This window comes from Vipera ursinii (assembly GCF_947247035.1).
Source record: "Vipera ursinii genome assembly, chromosome: 15".
NCBI lineage: Eukaryota > Metazoa > Chordata > Lepidosauria > Squamata > Viperidae > Vipera > Vipera ursinii.
In genome coordinates, this window is record NC_139528.1 from 6,418,908 (window position 1) to 6,433,466 (window position 14,559).

Sequence of the window (14,559 nt, forward strand, 5' to 3'; positions counted from 1 at the left end):
CTAGAAGACCTCTGAGGTCTATTCTAATTCTATTTTAATTCCTAATTCTAATTATTCTGTTCTATAATTCTATTCTATTCTATTCTATTCTATTCTATTCTATTCTATTCTATTCTATTCTATTCTACTCTACTCTACTCTACTCTATTCCATTCCATTCCATTCTCTCTTATTCTATTCTATTCTATTCTATTCTATTCTATTCTATTCTAATTCTATTCTATGGGGTCGCAATGTGTCGGACACGACTTCGCAACTAACAACAAATTCTATTCTATTCTATTCCATTCCATCCTTACTCCTATTCCTATTGCATTAATTTAGGATCCTGGGCCAGCCACTTCAAGAGGGAACATGCCATCCTGCGTTTTGTGTTAAGATCTTGCAAGGGCAGGGGGTTGGACTACAAGACCTCCAAGGTCCCTTCCAACTCTGTTATTCTATTCTATTCTATTCTATTCTATTCTATTCTATTCTATTCTATTCTATTCTATTCGCATTCTATTCTATTCACATTCTATTCTCTATTCTATTCTAATTCTCTATTCATATTCTATTCCCATTCTCTATTCTATTCTATTCCCATTCTACTCCCATTCTATTCTCTATTCTATTCTATTCTATTCTATTCTATTCTATTCTATTCTATTCTATTCTATTCTATTCACATTCCCTATTCTATTCTATTTCTATTCTATTCTATTCTACTCTATTTCTATTCTATTCTAATTCTATTCCCATTCTATTCTCTGTTCTATTCTATTCTATTCTACTGAGGACAAATCAGGGGGGAAAAACGAGCTACTTAGGATGCTATATTTCAAATTCTGGGCTGACTTCTAACATTAAGTTACTAGGAAACTGCGTAGGCAGCATCACCTGTCATCTCATCTTGCAAATTCCAGCTTTGCCCATCTCGAATGTTTCTTGCAGATGGAGTGTGGTTGGCTGTATTCCCTTGAACAAGAAATAATTAAAGCTGGCATTCAAATCAGCTGGCAACACAAAACCATAATTTGTTTTAATCGCCGTTGTTGAAGAAACCAGTTTGCCTCATTCAGACTGGTTAACAAACAATGATTTTCAAACACCACAGTGTTTGGGAATTGCACAACCCTGGGCCAGCAGCAAAGGGAAATACTGTACTGGTAGTCCTCGACTTAAAACGGCTCATTTAGTGACTGTTCAAGGTTACAGCGGCAGTGAAAAAAGTGACGACCTTTTTTTCACAGTTGCGACCTTTGCAGCATCCCCAGGGTCATGTGATCAAAATTTGGATGCTTGGCAACTGACCCACATTTATGACGGTCGGTGTGTCCCGGGATCATGTGGTCCCCTTTTGTGAGCTTCTGAGAAATAAAGTCAATGGGGAAGCCACATTCCCTTAACGAGCTGCAGTGATTCACTTAACAACTGTGACAAGAAAGGTTGTAAAGCGGGGCAAAACTCACTTTTAACAAATGTCTCACTTAACGACTGAAAGGTCGGGCTCCTTTGTGGCCGTAAGTTGGCGACTACCTGTAATAGAACAATATGTGAAGCGGCTTCTAAAGACATCAAGGCAATGATACAGGCACATTTTATGTGTTTAAAAAAAGCAGCTTGTTACAGCGATTGGGATGGCTGCAATTTAAGGAATAAAGTCCAGTAACCATCCCCAGGTGTACATGGCCATTTGCATCCTCTCCACAAAAATGTATTTTAAAAAATAAAAATAAACAAATACTTTGGTCGCCAAATCTAGTGAGCAGACCTAATTTGCATGATAAAGTGAAGGTTTAGAAAACAAAGAGGAAAAATAGGGACATGTGACCATTTTTCACTTACGATTGTTGAAGCATTCCCATGCTTCACAAAAATCATCATATTGCAACTTTTGAAAAAAAATGCCTTTTTCTCAGGATAGAAATGATGGCCACAACTAGTTACTCTTTCTGCAAATTTGTAAGGTTAACCTTTACTTAAACTTGTCATACTTAGATTCTCAGCTGTCACCAAAATCTGTTGAGTGGATCCAGCAAATATAAATTATGAGCCTTGGTGGAGCAGTGGGCTAATGCCTCCTTAAGTAACACCAGCTGCTTGCAATTAGTGCAGGTTCGCATCCCACCAGGCTCAAGGTTGACTCAGCCTTCCATCCTTCCCAGGTAGCTAAAATGAGGACCCAGATTGTTGGGGGCAATTAAGCTGACTTTGTAATAATGCCACTTGGTGTGTGTGTGTGTGAAAGCCCTAATAAGCAGGCATATACATAGAATGAAGGCTACTGCTAAGCTTGTAAGCCGCCCTGAGTCTTCGGAGAAGGGCGGGATATAAATGGAATTAAAATAAATAAATAAATAAATAATTTACAGCTCCGCTCTAAATTCCAAAGTTTTAAACAAACATATGGTAAAGGCAGAAGAAAACACGCCCTCCGTTCTGCCTTGCCTCCTACACTGTGCCTCTTTTAAAAAGGGAATTATGCAGCGCGCCACTGAGATGGAGAAATGAGCTTTGTGTGTTGCATAGCTTCCCAAAGAACGAAAAAGGCCCTTGCCTTCTCATCTGAGAACTTAATTGAAGAAGGCATGCTGGGCGAAGACTGAGTCACGTGCCGGCAAGTACGGTACATTTTTTGCCCTGAAGTCTGACCTCTTTTATTTCCTTCCCAACAAACCTAATAATTTATCCGGTCCCCGCAGAGTCTCCAAAAGACTTCAGAAATTTATTTCATGCTTAGGAGAGGGGAGGGGGAAAAAAGACGGAATTGCTCCATTTACCAAAAAATAAAAATAAAAAAATCATTTGCCTGCAAAGTGGAAGTGCTATGTATAAATATCTGTATTTCTGCGTGTATAAAAATGATGAGAAATATTGGGCCTCTCCTTCCACGTTCTTGGATCTGCAAGATCTAGGCTTGTGTTGAGGCGATGGAGGGGAAACGCATCAAATTTGCAGACGACACCAAGCTGGCAGGAATAGCCAACACTCCAGAAGCTACAGGCTTAAGATACAGGAGGATCTTGACAGACTTGAACATTGGGTGCTATCTAACAAAATGAAATTCAGCGGTGAAAAAAGTAAGGTTCTACACTTAGGCAAGAAAACCCAAATGCACAGGTATAGTATAGGTGGTACCTTGCTCAATAGTAGTGACTGTGAGAGGGATCTCGGAGTCCTAGTAGACAATCACTTAGATACGAGCCAGCCATGTGCTGCAGCTGCCAAAAAAGCCAACACAGTTCTAGGCTGCATTAACAGAGGGACAGAATCAAGATAACGTGAAGTGTTAATACCACTTTACAATGCCTTCGTAAGGTCACACTTGGGATACCGCATCCTGTTTTGGTCAGCATGTTATAAAAAAAGATGTTGAGACTCTGGAAAGTGCGGAGAAGAGCAACAAAGATGATCAGGGGAGTGGAGGCTAAAATATGCAGAACTGTTGCAGGAATAGGGTATGTCTAGTTTAATGAAGAGAAGGACGAGGGGGGACATGATAGCAGTCTTAAAATATCTCAGGGGCTGCCCCAAAGAAGAGGCAGTCAAGCTATTCTCCAAAGCCCCTGAAGGCAGGACAAGAAGCAATGGACAGAAACTCATCAAGGAGAGAAGCAACCTAGAACTAAGGAGAAATTTCCTGACAGTTTAGAACAATTAATCAGTGGGACGACTTGCCTCCAGAAGTTGTGGGTGCTCCAAGACTGGAAGTTTTTAAGAAGAGATTGTCTGCAATAGTATAGTAGTTTTTCCTGCCTGAGCAGGTGGTTGGGCTAGAAGACCTTTAAGATCCCTTCAAATTCTGGTATTCTGTACAGATGCCAGGTTATTAAAGCGCAAGGATCTTTGCTTGATCCTCCAGCACATCTAGGTTTCTTCCTGTTCCATATTCAAAGTCTGAGCAATTGGTGCTGATAACTCTGTCTTCGAAATGGAAGCCTGTGAATTGCTGCTAGGATAGAAAGATTTACTATTTCTCACTGTCTCCCATGGTAATCAGGAAGAACATTTCAAGCTGTGCTGAGAACCAGTACATCACGTACGTGTTTCCTTGATTCCTTCTGTAATTTTTTTTTAATCTGATGTTCCGCCAGAAGGAATCTCTGTTCGGGTTAAGAGCCCCCATCATGGCTTCTGTTTAAACACCCGCTCTTAGCTTTTCCCAGCCAAGCTTCAGTCGGCCCTTCTTCGCCCAAAGATGGCCGACACGCTGCGGACAATCTCCCGGATGCCCACCGTCTTCTTAGTGGAGCTCTTTGAGTCCTGAACCATGTTAAGAAGTTCATTGAAGACCACCAGGGACCCATGGTAGGTCTCGGCCGTCGAAATTTCAAAAAAGCCAGAGTTGGTGGACAGGGCCAAAAGCCGACCTTCCTCGCTGGAGACGGCCCGCTGGTGCTGCAAATCCCGTTTGTTGCCCACCAGAACGATGGGCGCCCTCCGCGTCCCGTTCCTCCTCTTGGAACGTCGGAGCCAGTGGAGCTGATGACGGGCAAAAGCGAAACTGGCCCGGTCGCAAATGCTGTAGACTATAATGAAGCCATCGGCCCAGTGCAGCTGCTTCTCGTTCAGGCAGCTCTGGAGGTTGGCCACCTACAGAGAGTCAAAGAGGAACTGATGAGAAGAGAGGAGAGATAAGCAAAGCAGCAGCCCTTTGTCAGCTGTGACGGCACAGTGGTTAGAAGGCAGCACAGCAGGTCAGTAAAATGAGGACCCGGATTGTTGGGGGTGGGGGGGGAGAAGCTGACTCTGTAAACTGCTTAGGAAGGGCGGTAAAGCACTGTGAAGCGGTGTATAAGTCTAAGTGCTGTTGTTGCTGATATTATTGCTATATTCCATTCTGTTCTGTTCCATCCCATCCCATCCCATATATTCTATTCTATTCTATTCTATTCTATTCTATTCCATTCCATTCCATATTTTCTATTCTATTCTATTCTATTCTATTCTATTCTATTCTATTCTATTCTATTCTCTCCTATTCTATTCCATTCCATTCCATATTTTCTATTCTATTCTATTCTATTCCATTCCATATTTTCTATTCTATTCTATTCTATTCTATTCTATTCTATTCTATTCTATTCTATTCCATTCCATTCCCATCACCATCTATTCTATTCTATTCTGTTCTGTTCCGTTCCATATTTCTTCTATTCTATTCTATTCTATTCTATTCTATTCTATTCTATTCTATTCTATTCTATTCTATTCTTCTCTTCTCTTCTCTTCTCTTCTGTTCTATTCTATTCCTTTTTTCTATTCTATTCTATTCCGTTCCATTCCATTCCATTCCCAAAACCATCTATTCTATTCTGTTCTGTTCCGTTCCATATTTTTCTATTCTATTCTATTCTGTTCTGTTCTGTTCCGTTCCATATTTCTTCTGTTCTATTCTATTCTATTCTATTCTATTCTATTCTATTCTATTCTATTCTATTCTGTTCTGTTCTGTTCTGTTCTGTTCTATTTCTATTCTATTCCTTTTTTCTATTCTATTCTGTTCTATTGTATTCCCATTCTCTATTCTGTTCTATATTCTATATTCCATATTCCATATTCTATCGCCATGGTGGTGAAATACAACATTGCAGGCTAAACTCTGCCCACTGCCAGGAGTTCAATCCTGACCAGCTCAAGGTTGACTCAGCCTTCCATCCTTCCGAGGTCAATAAAATGAGGAGCCAGATTGTTGGGGGTGGGGGCAATATGCTGACTCTGTAAACTGCTTAGAGAGAGCTTAATATAAATTTTGGGCTCCGTTGTGGTGTTAAGTCAAGGACTAACTGTAGGGGCTTTCGAGAATACAGGTAGTCCTCAACGTACAACCACAATTGAGGCCAAAATGCATGTTGCTAAGTGAGACATTTGTTGAGTGAGTTTTGCTCCCATTTTACGACCTTTTCTTGCCACAGTTGTTAAGTGAATCGTTGCAATTGTTGAGTTAGTAACATAGATCTTAGGTGAGCCTCGGTTCCCCACTGACTTTGCTTGTTAGGAGGTCACAAATGTGATCACTTGACACCCCACCCCCAGGTCATAAATATGAGTCAGTTTCCGAGCATCCGAATTTCAGTCATGTGACCGGGATGATGGTGGTCAGTGTCATTTTATTTCCAGTGATGTCGCAACTTTGAACGCTGACTAAATGAACTGACCTACGTCGAGGACTACCTGTATAGGACCTGAAGGTACAATTTGTTCAGAGTGAACAGAAGCGAAGCAAGGAGACAAATTGCACCAGAGGTTAAAATATTGCCCGTGAATGGACTTGGCTGCGGCACAGAGACCATTTCAACTACGTGATTTTAGCTATTCATGTATCTGCTGAGAAATAAACTCTGCCAAACGGTCTCTCCACAAACTTCCTGGCTTGTCTGGCTGACAAGAGGTTCTCCGGCTATCTGCCATGCTTCGATCGGGATTCCTCTAAAGACTGAAGGGGTGGGACTCACAAATGCCCCATCCCAACTATGAGCGTTCAGGATCTAACGTAACCGAGAATGGGGCTGCCCTGTGGATTGTGCGCAGGATTGCCAGACGTGTTTGTGTTTTGTGTGTCTGCACGCATGTGTGTGTACATCATCTACAAATGGGGAAATGACGCTTACCTGTGGGCAGGCCGAGTCCCAGATACTAAATGAAGCTCTCTGCCCGGCCACCTTCGTGTTATGATTATAAATGGATTCTGGAGGTAAGAAACAAAAATAGCGTGTGACGAAGGGAGGTAGGGCAGCAGAGGAAGAAGAGAAGAAAATGAGAAAGAATGGAGAGGTGCCACAGGAAAGAAGAGACACACTTACCAATATTCCCATATTCACCAATGAACCTCCGGGTCAAAAACCGGACGGTTAAAGCTGGAACGAAAGAGAAAGCTGGTGTCATGGCTGCATTTCTCCTAGCCAAGCTTCATGAGTGACAGCCTGACATTAGCAACGGGGAGGCAGGGGGGAGGGAATAATTAGACTGTAAGGAAGAAGGGGGGGATGGAAGCCCAGCTGAGCCTTGTGAGAAGCTTCAGGGGTAGGCAACCTTGGCTTTTTTAGGACTCGTGGACTTCAGCTCCCAGAATTCCTGAGCCAGCCACGCTGAGGGGAAAGGGAGAAGTTTCCATGCTGAGCCGTGCTGACGGAGGAATTGTGGGAGTTGAAGTCCACAAGTCTTAAAGCAGCTAGGTAGGCAACCTTGGCTCTTTTTATGATTTGTGGACTCGTGGACTTCAACTCCCAGAATTCCTGAGCCACCATGGCTATCTAGTCTCTTCTTAAACACCTCCTGTGTTCTCCTTAATTCCAGGTTGCTTCTCTCCTTGATCAGTTTCCATCCGTTGCTTCTTGTCCTGCCTTTCAGGTGCTTTGGAGAATAGCTTGACTCCCTCTTCTTTAGGGCAGCCCCTCAGATACTGGAACGCTGCTATCATGTCTCCGTGGTCACGTGGCTGGCATGGCTAGACGCCAAAGGCGCACAGAACACTATTACCTTCCCACCGTAGTGGTCCCTATTTTTCTACTTGCATTTTGTCGTGCTTTCAAACTGCTAGGTTGGCAGAAGCTGGGACGAGCAACAGGCGCTCACTCTGCTACGCGGCACCCGGGATTCGACCCGCCAAACTGCCGATCTTCTGACTGACAAGCTCAGCGTCCTAACCCACTGAGCCACCACGTCCCTTATGAAAAAAATAGGGCTTATCTTTTTTTTTTCTTAGCGCAGTGAGGCATCCATTCATGGACGCCCCAGCAGAATGACTCATAACCAGCATTTTAATCAGCATGGGGTTCAAAAGGCTTTCATAGCCTAATTTAGTTCGATTCCCTGCAGGTCTCTTACAAGGCAAACTGTACCTCTTACCCTTAGGGAACTTTGCCTAAAACAAATCACCCAGGTAACCCTTGAATAGGTGAGAGACCAGAACTGAGAAATCTAATATGTAGCTCAAGTCTCTCGCCTGGCGGCCGATTTTGACATGGAACCAATTTTCCAGGGAACTGGTGCTTTCCTGGAAAATCCAAAACCTTCCTGTCTCCAGGCACTTGCACAAATGACCACAGTAGTGGAAAAAAGCAGCTTTTAAAAAAAAACAACAACAACTGACCAGCCATGGAATACAGTTAAGTCTTTGACTTACGGCCATAACTGAGTCCCAAATTCCTGTGGTTCAGTGAGACATTTGTTAAGTGAATTTTGCCCCATTCTATGACCTTCCTTGCCACAGTTGTTAAGCGAATCACTGCGGTTGTTAATATGATTGTTAAGTCAATCCGGCTTCCCCATTGACTTTGCTCGTCAGAAGGTCCCAAAAGGTGATCATATGGCCCCCGTCGTAAATATGAGTTGGTTGCCAAGCGTCTGAATTTTGATCGGGTGACCGTTGTAAGTGAAAATGGTCGTAACTCACTTTTTTGCAGCGCTGTTGTAACTTTGAATGGTCACTAAATGAACTGTTGTAAGTCGAGGACTTATTCTAATGGGCAAAATTCTTGCTCGTTTCTCTTCTCTCAGCTTTATTCCAAGGGACTCGAATGAGGCATCTGGGACAGCCTTTACTCTGGTTTTGCCCCCACATACCACAACCCTGCAAGGTAGGCAGGAAAGCAAGACAAAAGCTGACTCAGAGTTAGCCATCTGGGTGGGGGGCTGGCTGGTCAAGCGCTGCCCCCCACGTCAGGGTTTATAGAACCAATCTTTGGTTGTATAAACAGAGGCATAGAATCAAAATCAGGTGAAGTGTTAAGTTGTTGTTGTTGTTAGCTGCGAAGTCGTGTCCGACCCATCGCGACCCCACGGACGACGTTCCTCCAGGCCTTCCTCTCCTCTACCATCTTCTGGAGTCCCTTTAAGCTCACGCCTACTGCTTCAGTGACTCCATCCAGCCACCTCGTTCTCTGTCGTCCCCTTCTTCTCTTGCCCTCAACCTTTCCCAGCATGAGGCTCTTCTCCAGTGAGTCCTTCCTTCTCCTTAGGTGGCCAAAGTGTTTGAGTTTTAGCTTCAGGATCTGGCCTTCTAAAGAGCAGTCAGGGTTGATCTCCTCTAGGACTGACCGGTTTGATCGCCTTGTAGTCCAAGGGACTCGCAGGAGTCTTCTCCAGCACCGTAGCTCAAAGGCCTCGATTCCACCCTGTTGTTGTTAGCTGAGAAGTCGTGTCCGACCCCACGCGACCCCATGGACAAGGTTCCTCCAGGCCTTCCTGTCCTCTACCATCTTCTGGAGTCCATTTAGGCTCACGCCTACTGCTTCAGTGACTCCATCCAGCCACCTCATTCTCTGTCATCCCCTTCTTCTATTGCCCGAAGTGTTAAGTACCGCTTTATAAAGCCTTAGTAAGGCCACACCTGGAATCCTGCACCCAGTTTTGGTCACATTACAAAAAAAGATGTTGAGGCTTTGAAAAAAAAAAAGTGCAGAGAAGAACAACTAGGATGATTAATGGCCCGGAGACAAAGACATATATGAGGGTGAAGGCTTGTTCTCCGAGCTTGTGGGCTGGTTTCTGAACATTTCGTTCCCAGGCTGGGTAACATCTTCAGCAGTTTAGAGGGTGTCTGATCTGCTTGTCTGTTTACATCCTCATCCTACACCCGAGCTACAGATAGTCGCCTTTATTGCAAACTATATATGAAGAACGGTTGCAAGAATTAGGTATGGCCAGTCTAGGAAGAAGGGGGAAAAAAAGGATCAGTAGGTGACATGATAGCAACTCTTCCAGTATTTGAGGGGCTGCCACAAAGAAGAAAGGGGGGGGTCAAGCTATTCTCCAAAGCACCAGAAGGCAGGAGAAGAAGCAACGGATGGAAACTCATCCAGGAGAGAAGCAACCTGGAAATGAAGGAGAAACTTCCTAATGGTGAGGACAATTAACCAGTGGAACAGCTGGCCACCAGAAGTTGCAAGTCCCTGTCCCATTTTAAGAGGTGACACCACAGGATCAGCCTCTCACTTCCGCTAACTGACTTTAATCTGAGATTGTTAGGCTTGTTGTTGGCTGCGAAACTGCAGGAGCCATTTATTTTTTATTTTTTTATTTTTTAATTCCATTTATATCCCGCCCTTCTCCGAAGACTCAGGGCGGCTTACAAGCTTAGCAGTAGCCTTCATTCTATGTCTATGCCTGCTTGTTAGGGCTTTCACACACCCCCCAAGCGGCATTATTACAAAGTCAGCTTAATTGCCCCCAACAATCTGGGTCCTCATTTTACCTACCTGGGAAGGATGGAAGGCTGAGTCAACCTTGAGCCTGGTGGGACTCGAACCTGCACTAATCTCTAGGACGTTCTCTCTCCTGCTTGAGCGGGGGTGGGGGGTGGACTAGAAGACCTCCAAGGTCCCTTGCCAGCTCTACTCGGACTGAAGGGTCGGGACGGCCATCCCCGGCCAATGCAAGAAATGCGGTCCAGTCGCATTTCCACACCAAGCTGGGGATGATAGGGGTTGTAGGTCTGGAAGCGCCCGGCGGAAAGCAGCTGCCCCGGAACGTCCCCCGGGGGCAGCTCCGGCGCCCTTGGCGGCCGACACTTACCCGATTTCCCCACTTTCTCCGCCCCGGTGACCAGGACGTTGGCTTTCAGTTTGGGCAAGATCCCCTCGCGCATCTTCCCGGCTTGTCGGAAAGCCGTCTTGAGGTGCACCAGCATCGCCTAAATCAGATGGAGCGGCCGGCGAACGGATCGGAGCGGAGGAGAAACTCACCTGGAAGCGCCACCTGCTGCCCGGCGCATCTGGCTGCCCGCGCGCAGCCGGCCGGCCTTTTTATGCCGGGGGGAGGAGCCTCCGGCCAGCGAGGGCGGAGCCGGCCCCGCCCCGCGTGGCTCGAGAGCCCAGGTGCAGCCGCCTCGGGGCACGTGAGCCCAGCAGGGCGGGAGGGAGGGGGGAAAGCTGAGATGGGCATCGCCGGGGGCGGGGGAGGGGGGAGAAGATGGGGGACCTTTTATTTATTTATTTTTATTTTAATTCCATTTATATCCCGCCCTTCTCCGAAGACTCAGGGCGGCTTACAAGCTTAGCAGTAGCCTTCATTCTATGTATATGCCTGCTTATTAGGCATATGCTTATTAGGCATATGCAGAGAAGAGCAATTCAGATGATCCAAAGCCTGGAGACTAAAACATAGGAAGAAGGGCTGCAGGACTTGGCTTTGGCTAGTGACCCAGGGGTGGGCCACCTTGGCTCTTTTAGGACTCGTGGGCTTCAACTCCCAGAATTCCTGGGCCAGCCACGCTGAGGGGAAAGAGAGAGCTGAGCCAGGCTGGCTCAGGAACTCTGGGAGTTGAAGTCCCCGAGTCATGAAGGGGCCAAGTTTCCCTCACGCTGGCTCAGGAATTCTGGGAGTTGAAGTCCATGAGTCATGAAGGGGCCATATTTCCCTCATGCTGGCTCAGGAATTCTGGGAGTTGAAGTCCACGAGTCATGAAGGGGACAAATTTCCCTCATGCTGGCTCAGGAATTCTGGGAGTTGAAGTCCCTGAGTCATGAAGGGGCCAATTTTCCCTCATGCTGGCTCAGGAATTGGGGGAGTTGAAGTCCATGAGTCATGAAGGGGCCATATTTCCCTCATGCTGGCTCAGGAATTCTGGGAGTTGAAGTCCACGAGTCATGAAGGGGCCATATTTCCCCCACGCTGGCTGAGGAATTCTGGGAGTTGAAGTCCACGAGTCATAAAAGAGCCAAGGTTGCCTACCCCTGGCCTATACTCTAAACCAGGGGTCTTCAAACTTGGCCCTTTTATGACTTGTGGACTTCAACTCCCACAGTTCCTGAGCCAGCATGGGGTACCTATGGCTCCTTCATGACTTGTGGACTTCAACTCCCAGAATTCCTGAGCTAACCATGCTGAGGGGAAAGGGAGAGGTTTCCAAGCTGAGCCACGCCGGCTCAGGAATTCTGGGAGTTGAAGTCCACGAGTCATGAAGGGCCAAGTTTGAAGACCCCTGGAAGAGCAGCTGGGGCTTTGGGGGAAGTGTTTGCTCAGTAGCTGACACCGGAAGCCCTGGAACTTCAGTCCAAGCAAGGGAAGAGTCCAGTTTAGAGAAAAGAAGGACTAAGGGTGACACGATCACAGTATTCCAGTATTTGGGGGGCTGCCACAAAGAAGAGGGGGGGGTGTCAACCTATTCTCCAAAGCACCAGAAGGCAGGACAAGAATCAATATATGGAAACTAATCAAGGAGAGAAGCATCCTGGAATTAAGGAAAAACTTCCTAAGAGTGAGGACAATTAACCAGCGGAACAATCTGCCTCCAGAAGTTGTGGGTGCTCCATCACTGGAGGCTTTGAAGAAGAGACTGGACAGCCACTTGTCTGAAATGGTCTCTTGCTTGAGTCGGGGGTTGGACTAGAAGACCTCCGAGGTCCCGTCCAACTCTGCTATTCTGTACCGTAGCAAACGGCAATGTTCTGTGAGAGACTTGAAGAGGCCGTTATCATTTTGTGCTCACCGAGAGAAACCTTGGACAGGGGGCAAAATGGCGGGGTCAGCCTGGGGGCTTGCAAGGAAAGAGCCAGTTGGGAAACTTGTCTTTGCTAAGTTTGTAAGCTGCCCTGAGTCTTCAGAGAAGGGCGGGATATAAATGGAATAAAAATAAAAATAAAATAAAATAAATCTACAGAGAGGGACAACGGGGATATTGGAGTAAGGAAACCCTACTGAAGGATGGATGCATGCTTAGGTTTGGGGGGTGGCCTGACATGATAGCTGAGTTCCAATATTTGAGGGGTTGCCACGAAGAAGAAGGGGTCAGCTTATTCCTCAAAGCACCTGAAGGCAGGACAAGAAACAACGGATGGAAACTAATCAAGGAGAGAAGCCTGTTGTTCTACGCTTGCAGGAATTGGGGATGGCCAGTTTAGGGAAAAGAAGGACCAGGGTGGACACGAGAGCAGCATTCCAGTCTTTGAAGGGCTGCCGCAGAGAAGAAGTTGCAAAAGGGGGATCGCGGGACCCCGGGAGACGCCGCAGCCGTCATAAATAGGAACCAGTTGCCAAGCTTCTGAATTTTGACCAGGTGGCCCTGGGGATGCTGCAAAAGTTGTAATGAAAAAAGGGTCGTCAGTCACTTTTTTTCAGGGCCGTTGTAACTTCGGACAGTCACTAAACGAAGTGCTGTAAATTGAGGACTCTTTGTTCCCTGCTGAAGCTCAGCAGCTTTTTAACAGCGGTCCCAGAAGGAAGAAGGGGCAAGAGCGCCCTCTGGTGGACAAAATGGAGAAATGACCCAAAGGTGCTTTTTCCACCAGGCAACTGGACTTCCTTTGTTTTTCCTTTGAAGACTTTTCCCTTCTCCTCCAAGAAGCTTCTTCAGCTCTGACTGGATGGTGGGAGGGAATGCAAAGATTTATACTCCTTGCAGACATTTGCCTTCATTTGCCTTCCTTTGCAGAGCCTAAAAGGTTGTAATTCTAAAAAATGGTCCTAAGCTGTTTTTTTCCAGTTCCGTTGTAACTGAACGGTCCCTAAATGAACTGTCGTAAGTTGAGGACTACATGCATAGGAGGCTTTAGGTTCAGCTCTCAACATCTTCAGGTAAGACTTCCCAAATACCATGTTTGAAACCCATTTTGTAAGCTGCCCCAGAGTTGCTTTATCAGTGAGATGGATGGCAAATAAATTTAATTAATCAAGACTGCAGTTAAGTCTGACAGTAGAAGCATGGATTGTGTAGCCATGGTTTATTTAACCATGGCTTCCTGAAGATGTTATAATTGACTAGGTTTGCATATTATTGCTGTTTCGTATTTAAACCACGCCACAATTTACAAGCTAGCACAGGGGTGTCAAATATTTCATTTGAGGGCCCCCATTGCAGTTGCCCTCAGGGGGCCTGGTGGATATGGCCTGGGTGGGTGTGGCCTGGGTGGGCGTGGCCTACTGGGTGGGTGTGGCTAGAGTGCGTATGGCCTACTGGGTGGGCATGGTCAGCTCTACATGGTTCGCATCAAGGGTGCCTATGGAGGCCTGGGGAGGAGTGGGACAGATCTGGGGGTCTCTGGCAGGAGGAGGGTCTCTGGGCCAGGGCCAAGGCAGTGGGGGCCGTTCCCTCACGGTTTCCAGGAAGGCTTCATAGGCCACATGAAACCACTTCGCGGGCCGGATCTGGCCCCTGGGCCTTGTGTTTGACATGTCTGAGCTAGCGTGACTGCTTCAACCAGCACATTAATCCAAAATCAAACAAGGACATAATAGCTTAGTGCATTGTTTAAACCCCCAGTGCGTTGGCTGTCATTCCTGAGCAAACTTTCATGGTTTTAAACCAGGGATCTTCAAACTTGGCCCTTTGATGACTTGTGGACTTCAACTCCCAGAATTGCTAAGCCAGGCACGCTGATTTAAACTGACACAATGATTCTTCCCTAACTTGCTACTCTTTGGATTCAATTACCATCATCCTCAGCCAGTAACTCGGGCTGGTAATAATATAGCCAAAACATTATGTACGAGACCATAATGAAAGGAAGTCCATTTTTTAAATGAATTAGAGAACGCTGAGCTCCTTTTCTTAAAAACAGCAAAGAATGATGTGTATGAATACAGGTAGTCCTCAACTTAGCAGCCCAGCTGAGCCCAAAACTGATGTTGCTAAGTGAG

The 14,559-nt window shown here is 46.1% G+C and overlaps 1 protein-coding gene across 1 annotated transcript; it reads right to left on the reverse strand.

Annotated features, from left to right (window-relative positions):
* Nucleotides 1–3,739: 3,739 nt before the first annotated feature.
* Nucleotides 3,740–11,205, reverse strand: LOC310647211 (ras-related and estrogen-regulated growth inhibitor-like protein). Its single transcript, XM_083374280.1, has 4 exons — nt 10,498–11,205; nt 6,786–6,839; nt 6,594–6,670; nt 3,740–4,575 (listed from the first exon to the last, which is right to left on the reverse strand). The coding sequence occupies exons 1-4, from the start codon at nt 10,610–10,612 to the stop codon at nt 4,156–4,158; spliced, it is 666 nt and encodes a 221-aa protein (XP_083230406.1). The 5' UTR covers nt 10,613–11,205; the 3' UTR covers nt 3,740–4,155.
* Nucleotides 11,206–14,559: the final 3,354 nt, after the last annotated feature.